This window comes from Melanostigma gelatinosum (assembly GCF_949748355.1).
Source record: "Melanostigma gelatinosum genome assembly, chromosome: 15".
NCBI classification, from domain to species: Eukaryota; Metazoa; Chordata; class Actinopteri; order Perciformes; family Zoarcidae; genus Melanostigma; species Melanostigma gelatinosum.
The window spans coordinates 4,029,627-4,038,555 of NC_136648.1; the positions used below are offsets into that span (position 1 = coordinate 4,029,627).

The window sequence follows — 8,929 nt, forward strand, 5'->3', positions numbered from 1 at the left end:
ACCTTTAACACGCATGTGCACTCTGTCTAAGCGCCTTTTAGCTTTTCATTCGCTCCTACAGAGTGAACTTTTCTAGGTCCGTGCACGTTTAACTGCTGGACATAATACTTCTGTTACAAATAAACCTTATTGCTTGAATTGAGCTAAACGCCTCGACCTAAGTCTGTTCACCTGAGTTTTCTCCTCAACATGAGTTTTATTCTCAACACCAGCAATGGCATAATATGAGCTGTAGTGAAAAAACTAGTGCTGGGCAACGATTACAATTATTAATTGTGATTAATCGCATGATTCTTTTGCAATTTAGCGCATTGTTATGTGCAAAATTCAATAATGAATTCAAAAGTAGTGTTTGCGCACTTTCATTTTAAAAGTACTGCTATATGAACAAAAGTGCAATAACATTTGGTTTGCAAACACTTTAAACAAATCAGGTTCTTTTTAACAGCAGTATTCCCTTTACACAGTAGCAGTTCTAATACAGTTATAATGATTCTGATAATAGATATTCAGCCGGTGTTCACAACTTTATCTTCATGTGTGTAATAGATGCAATTTGAAATGTACACCTTGAAAACCGGAAACCTATCTACGTCATGTTTTATTTTTATTTATTTTTTTCTTAAATTCTCAGTAGCGATAACTAAACGATATGCTTATTATACAAATTCCAAACAAAAACACTTCAAAACACTCAAAAGATTATTTAAATTAATCATTTATTTTTTGGTATTTTAGTCAGACACATATGCAATGCGGATTACTTTAATATGTGTGGTATTTGTTATAAATGTACGTTGGTATATAGTGGGTGATAAGAAGCTGTACATGGAGGGACTTAGGACCCAGGGGACCCAGGGGACTTATGCTTCTGTTCAATACCAAAATCCTCATGTTGCAAATTTCCTTCAAAAGTTGTTTTTGTTGTTATCAAAAGTTGGGCAGACGAAGACCACAATGGGAATAGCCTAGTGTTTTAAACCTGCTTTATATGTCAATACATTTGTTTGTTTTACAGTTTATTTTATTTTCTTTCATTTTATTTTATTAATTGTCTTGGCATGTTCTCATCTCATTTTTGCTTTGTTTTTTTAAAACTTTGTGCACTATGTGTGTGTTTGTGTGGAAGAGCTTTTTTAATTTTCTAACAATAAAACCAAAGTAACCATTGTACTGCTAGTATAAAGTTTTTTTTAAGCAACTGAGCAAATTCATTGAGCAATGTTTATATTATATGTAAATAATTTTAAATTCCTGGAGTTTTTAATGATTAAATAATTGTCTTTATTTCTAAAAATACCATATATTGAAGGAACAGGAAGTGTGTCTGGCACCTCACCTGACGCACGTCCTTGCTAATTGGGAATCACACCTGTGGCAGGGGAAGTCAGGTCTATAACGTGATCTTTCAGGTGTGCACTGTTTGCCCTGAGAGAAGTCAGTAGAGCTGACACATCGGTCCGTTGGCAAACACATTGTTCATGAACTGATGGAAGGAAACTATCACTGTTTGCCGCCACACTGAAGCGCAACATTAAAAGATTACCCTTGTGCCCTGAGACATTAGGAGAAAATTGAGTTTGATTAAGATGAAGCTAAAGTCATCCTACTTGGCAACATTATAAAAGTTCTTTAAGAACAGAATTTATGAGAATGAAATGATAGATCACTGACTGTCATTAAGAACTCTTAACATATTGAGAAATAACTCAAAATGACTCCATATGAAAGGGTTCCATTTTTATTTAACTTTTGGTCTTAACCGTTTCCTGCTGGTAGAGAGATTCTTACATAGTGTAAGATCTAATTTCATGTTTTGAAGCAATTTATTTATGTAATGCAAGTCGCAAGCACTTTTCTGATAAGATATCTACATTTGTTAATGCTACTATGTGAAATATTTGTTTTCCCATCTACTGTTTTAATTGGGAATATGCTAAAATCTTTGGTAGTCCCTTTCAAAAAATGCAAATGTGTTATTTCAACCATTTCTTTTTCTTGTTTGTATGATAATATTATCTGACTTACTTCCACTTTAATATGTCGATTACCCCTTAAACTCAAAAAGTCCCTTGTTTTTCCCAATAAAAAAAAAACACTTGTTCCATAATGTAGGACTTGATCATCGACAGTGTATCGAGGTGTATGTATGGTTAGGTAATAGGCCGAGGCTTGGCTAAATACTGTGCTTGTTACCCTGTCTTTCGCCTCTTTCTCCGCATCAGCTCATTGTAGGAGCTGTCAGTCAGGGCCACAATACGTCGGGCATTCTGCTTCCAAAACCCCAGCCCTAAAGACAAGATAATGGAATAAAGAAAAAGAATGGAGAAAACAAATCCAAGGAATTTGCTAATTAGACAAGATTGGAACAATAATTGATATACAAGATGTATATGTGATATATGTTATTTTAACTACACTGAAGTAGAAATTAAGTTTTTACAAATACATACCAGTTGGCCCGGTGCCTTCCAGCAGGCGGTTTCCCTGGCCGTCACAGAGGACGATCTCTTCCTCTGTACCCAGGTAAGTTTTCACCTTCTGGGCAATGTTAGCCAGATTGGCCTCACGCTCGGTAAAATCTATGTAGAGTGTTCACCTATCGGCCCGAAGTACACCCCCATCAACCGTACCTATTGATATGCTCCTTTTGAGAGAGAAAACAAATGTACAGAGAGAGAGAAGTTCAAGCTAGTGTCAGGATCCCTGTCAGACCAGACACCTCCCATGGCCACACAGCTGCAGCTAATCGCCTCCTGCGGGCTGACACACCAGACCCAGATCCTACTAATGAGGTCTGGGCAGTATTTGAACCCTGGTCCTCCAGACCTGTGTTGTCAGTTTGTACCATCTTTCACCCGCTTCAACCCCGTAGCATCTTCTGCCTCGAGAGCCTGCCTCCGGTGTCCGTCGGTCCGGGAATCCCCCGTGCCCTCCTTTTGTGTTAACGGACTACACACAGCCGCTCTGCCCTCCGTGGTGTTAACGGACTACACACCGCAGCTCTGCCCTCCGTGGTGTTAACGGACAACACACAGCCGCTCTGCCCTCCGTGGTGTTAACGGACAACACACCGCCGCTCTGCCTGCCCTCCGGTGTCGAGCCATGACTCACATCACCGCTCTGCCTACCTTCCGGTGTCGAGCCATGACTCACATCACCGCTCTGCCTGCCCTCCGGTGTCGAGCCATGACTCACATCACCGCTCTGCCTGCCCTCCGGTGTCGAGCCATGACTCACATCACCGCTCTGCCTACCTTCCGGTGTCGAGCCACGGGACATCACACCGTCGATCTGTCTGGTGTCGAGCCACGGGACTTCTCTTTATTCAGGCTAAATAAAACCTGTTTATATCAACTTCTGTCTCCTGTGGTCTTGCTATTGGGTCCTAACCGTGAACTCCTGTGACAGCTAGTTTATTTTCTCATTCATTTTCTCATTCAGACTGTCATACAATGGTTTTATGTTTTCAAAAATAATCCTAGTGCATTGTAATTATCCATGTTCAGCTCTGTATTTGGTTTAGGTCTAAACAAACCTGGAAAAACTTCTCCCAACTTGGGCGGTTGCAGGTCCTGAGCGGCTATTGGACGCCACAGGCCTGGCTCCAAGGCGAAAGAGGTTAGGTTGGGGTTGGGACAGGCAGGCTTGCCGTTGCGGCAGGAGTTTCTTCACTGCAAACCTCGTATCTGTCCTGGACAATTATCCCTCCAAAAAACCCAGTCACGCCGGGCACCAGGACAACACCAGTCTCGGATATGAGGTACAGACTTGCTGGTGTCAGCTGCAAATGCAGAGATGAAAATATCTTTGTCTGTTTGTTGGAGCCATAATGTAGTTTTGTTGTTGAGTTTTAGCTTTCACCTGCATCATTAAAAAGAGATACTCATGCTTTCAGTGCTTTTTTTTTCAGGCGAACCTGAAACTTTTCAATTTGAGCTGTATGCCAGCTTCATTTGCTATTAACCAGTAACATATACACAATATTTACACATCTGAAGAAATCTGACAAGTGTTGCCTGTATTTTAATTATAACATCAAAACTTGAAAATGCATTGGAATGCTGAAATGAATTGCAAAAACATTGCTGAAAATACAGAAATAGGAGACTACCTGTCTGAAAAATGTTGAAGCCCGAAAGCAACATCTTGCACGTGAGGAATTTAAGTTGTAAAGCGCTCCTAGTTATGGATATAATGTGATCCAGTATATTTACTTGTAAGAGTCTGGTCATTTCATGCATTAAGTGTCTGTGAGAGGGGGTTTGAGGAATGTGCTGGAGTGGGGGTTGTGTGAAAGTGGCTGCTTGAGGTGTGAAGTTTAGGACAATGGGGCATCGGCCCAGGAGGGGCTTGTTGGACTTCAGCAGACGATCTGGAAACCCCCAGAGTTTCAAACCCTTTGTCCCCTCAAAGACACACCCGGCCTCTCACATGAAGCTACACGTGTGGAATGCAGTAGAGCAGGGATTCCCAAAGTGGGGTGCGCGCACCCCTGGGGGTGCACGAGCTGCCTCTAGGGGGTGCGCGAGAGGAAAAGTGTGATGGTGTAATAATATTAAATGTAAAAAAAAAATGTAATTTTAATTTAAAAACTGTCAGGTGGGACATCTGAAGCTATCAGTCGTAAAAGAGGAGAGGGCGAGAGAGAGAGGAATCGGAGGCGAGGGGAACGGAGAGATGCGTTGGGGAGAGACCGGGAGAAGAAATCGAGTCAGAGGAAGATGAGACGGAGGAAGGAGGAAGGGATTGCACAGACAAATCGGGAGCACATCGGCCCATCGCGGAGTCGAGGTGAAAAAAGAGGAAACGAGAGTGAGCATCAGACTGGGAAAAAAAGAGGAAATATGATGAAAAGTCTCTGTGTCTGGGCTTCACTTGGATTGGCAACGCAGCTTCCCCAAAGCCACAGTGCGTGGTGTGCAGTGAGGTTCTGGCTAACAGTCTGAAGCTCTTATTTACGTCGCCACCTGAACACCAAGCATGCCAGTGCAAGTCAAAAGCCCCTTACATTCTTTATATCCAAATTGGAGGAGTTACAAAACAGCCAAAAACAACTGGAGTCTCATTCATGTGTTGGGTCTATAAATGACGCACTACGGTCTTCATATCTGGTTACAGAATAGCGAGAAAGGGGCTACCGCACACAATCGCCGAAGACGTGAGCTTGCCAGCTGCCAGAGAGATGGTGGAATGTATGATTGGGGAGAAAGAAGCAAAAAAGTTGGACATGATCCCGGTGTCCAACAACACTGTGTCGCGCCGCATCTACGCTTTGTCCGAAGACATCCTGGCTACATTAGTCGCTCATTAATTGTAAATTCAATGTGATAATCTGCCTCTGAGCCTGTGCGTGTGTGCTCGCATCCGTATTGCTCTTTAAAAGTGACGCCTTGTGTCACTGAAAGTTATTGAAACTTTGTTGCAGTGTTTCAGGGCGTTTTCACACCTTCAGTTCGTTTGCTTTGTTGCAGTTGCTCCTTTGTTCGGTTTGTGTTCACACTGCAACATTTAACAGCGGACTAAATCTTGTAAACAAATGCCACGCGCGAGCAAACTGTTCTCTCATTGGTCCGATTCTTATGCGGCTATGAAGGCTTAAAAGGCTCTGTTGCTTCTTTTTTTTTTTTTTTTTATTAATGGAGGGGGGGTGCGCGAACCTGGTCGGGATGTAGAAGGGGGTGCGCGGCCTAAAAAGTTTGGGAACCGCTGCAGTAGAGCCTGAAAACTCCTCCCTGTGTCTCCTGCTCTCAAACACAGTGAGCTCCACCTCATCAAGGTATTTGCTTGTTCCCTCCCCTTCACAGGTCTGAAGGTCTAAAGTACAGGTATAAACAGGATGTTGTGAAATGAGGGAGGTGATTCATCATTCACCAAGGCTCTGTTTGTGAATGAGGAAACAAAGTTCACATTCACAGCGCTGCTCCTCTTCCTGGAATGAAGCACAGCTTGATAAGCCCTCCTTCTTCCTCCTGCTCTCAAACACAGCCGGCTCCACTCTGTCCACATGTCTCCTTGTTCCCTCCCCTTCAGATCTACAGTTTTAAAGATGGGTGTAACCAACATGGTGGTGCAGCGATAGAGCTGACAGCCTCCATTCACTGAACAAACACATGTTGTTCAGATCAGAAGTCAAAGCAGAGTCGCTTCTCGTGAAGTGAAACTCAGACAGTCGTTGTCACTGAGAGGTGAAATGGCGCAGAAAGGAGTTCAGCTGGATCGGGAAACCTTCTCTTGTTCCATCTGTCTGGATCTACTGAAGGATCCGGTGACTACTCCCTGTGGACACAGCTACTGCATGAACTGTATTAAAAGCTTCTGGGATGAAGAGGATGTGAAGAAACTCCACAGCTGCCCTCAGTGTAGGCAGACCTTCACACCGAGGCCTGTCCTGCTGAAAAACACCATGTTAGCAGTTGTTCTGGAGGAACTGAAGAAGACTGGACTCCAAGCTGCTCCTGCTGATCACTGCTATGCTGGACCTGAAGATGTGTCCTGTGATGTCTGCACTGGGAGGAAACTGAAAGCCTTCAAGTCCTGTCTCGTCTGTCCGGCCTCTTACTGTGAGAAACACCTCCAGCCTCATTATGATGTAGCTCCATTAAAGAAACACAAGCTGGTGGACCCCTCCAAGAAGCTCCAGGAGAACATCTGCTCTCGTCACGATGAGGTGATGAAGATGTTCTGCCGTACTGATCAGCAGTGTATCTGTTACCTCTGCTCTGTGGATGAACACAAAGGCCACGACACAGTCTCAGCTGCAGCAGAAAGGACTGAGAGGCAGAGAGAGCTGGAGGTGAGTCGACTAAACATCCAGCAGAGAATCCAGGACAGAGAGAAAGACGTGAAGCTGCTTCAACAGGAGGTGGAGGCCGTCAATCGCTCTGCCGACGAAGCGGTGAAGGACAGCGAGAAGATCTTCACCGAGCTGATCCGTCTCATGGAGAAAAGAAGCTCCGATGTGAAGCAGCAGGTCAGATCCCAGCAGAAAAGTGAAGTGAGTCGAGTCAAAGAGCTTCAGGAGAAGCTGGAGCAGGAGATCTCTGAGCTGAAGAGGAAAGACGCTGAGCTGAAGCTGCTCTCACACACAGAGGATCACAACCAGTTTCTACACAACTACCCCTCACTGTCACCACTCAGAGAAGCTACAGACTCGTCCGCCATCCACATCCGTCCTCTGAGCTACTTTGAGGACGTGACGGCGGCTGTGTCAGAAGTCAGAGATAAACTACAGGACGTTCTGAGAGACAAGTGGACAAACGTCTCACTGGCAGTGACTGAAGTGGACGTTTTACTGTCACCTTCACAAGCAGAGCCCAAGACCAGAGCTGAGTTCTTAAGATATTCAAGTGAAATCACACTGGATCCAAACACAGCAAACACACATCTGTTATTATCTGAGGGGAACAGAAAAGCAACATTAATGAGTGAAGAACAGTCTTATTCTAGTCACCCAGACAGATTCACTGAATGTCTTCAGGTCCTGAGTAGAGAGAGTCTGACTGGACGTTGTTACTGGGAGGTGGAGTGGAGAGGAAGAGGAGTTTTAGTAGCAGTCGCATACAAGAATATCAGCAGAACAGGGATCTCTAATGAAAGTGTGTTTGGATTGAATGACAAATCGTGGGCGTTATTTTGTGACGAAGACAGTTTTACATTTTTGTACAACGATATCCAAACTCCCGTCTCTGGTCCTCAGTCCTCCAGAGTAGGAGTGTACCTGGATCACAGAGCAGGTATTCTGTCTTTCTACAGCGTCTCTGAAACCATGACTCTCCTCCACAGAGTCCAGACCACATTCACTCAGCCTCTCTATGCTGGACTTTATATTCATGATTATGATGGAAACACTGCTGAGTTCTGCAAACTAAAATAGTCAGAAGTGATTTAAGGAACAGCAAATTCATTTCTGTGTTTTAATCCTGAAACTCATTTTGTCTCCATCATTGTCTCTTAATTGCTGATGTTTCTTCAGCTGTCAATCAAACATTGTGGGCGGTGCTTTGACGTCTTCTCATTATTGTTGTGTAAATGTTTGAGTGTCTTTAGGTGGAGCTCCTTTCTGTGTCTGTTTAGCCATGGAGGCTATCACTGCTCATGATGATCTTTGTTGACCTGAACTGATATTTCTCTTCATGAAAATGTAAACTGCTCTGAGGTTTAAATGTTTGATAAATATTAGTATTGATGTATTTGTTAGTTGTTGCTTCTCTTCCACTGCATGGCTCTTAAAGAGAGAAATCACCAGAGCTTCTTTCATCAAAGAGATTTAGTTCTCAGCACTCTTTGTAAAGATTCCTTTCAGTGAAATTATGTTTATTTTCTACAACAGATTAAATGTTGTTTCTTGTTTTCTTAATCGTTGTACAAAAGAGGTACTATGATGTATTATATAACTAATTATTAGAATCATAATCAATAAGTGAATCATTCATTATTCTCTTTACATAACTGAGATTCTGGTCAAACAAATAGATTGTGAGGATGAAGTGAATGTGTTGATGAAATCATTGAACAAGAGTCATTGAACAGACTTTACTGATGGGATGTGAACAAACTGAAGGTTTACATGATGAATAAAGTATTTCTTGATTCAAGAATGAACAAAGTCTTTTCTTCTTGTCTTATTTACAGGGTTTCATACAAAGCTGATGGAGAAAATGTGAAACTAATATGAGAGTATAACTGAGTCAGTTTTCCTCCTGAAACAGCACAAAGTACAGAGTTCATGTTTAGAGCAGAAGAACATGAGTCAGTCAGTCTCTGTCCTTTAAACTGTCCTCACTGAAACATCTTTGTCAGAGAAATGAGCAGAGTTTGATATCACGTGTCGCTTCTTACAACCAACATTCTGTTTGTGCACTTTGTCAATAAAGAGGATTTATTACACAGACATGAAATAATCTATAAAAATAGTGAATTACGGTAG

General features: G+C 42.8%; 1 protein-coding gene across 1 annotated transcript; it reads left to right on the forward strand.

The window, feature by feature from the left end:
* Positions 1-6,178: 6,178 nt before the first annotated feature.
* On the forward strand, positions 6,179-8,326 carry LOC306789095 (tripartite motif-containing protein 16-like). The gene has a single exon (XM_079284883.1). The coding sequence runs from the start codon at positions 6,194-6,196 to the stop codon at positions 7,874-7,876; it is 1,683 nt and encodes a 560-aa protein (XP_079141009.1). The 5' UTR covers positions 6,179-6,193; the 3' UTR covers positions 7,877-8,326.
* The last annotated feature ends 603 nt before the right edge of the window (positions 8,327-8,929 follow it).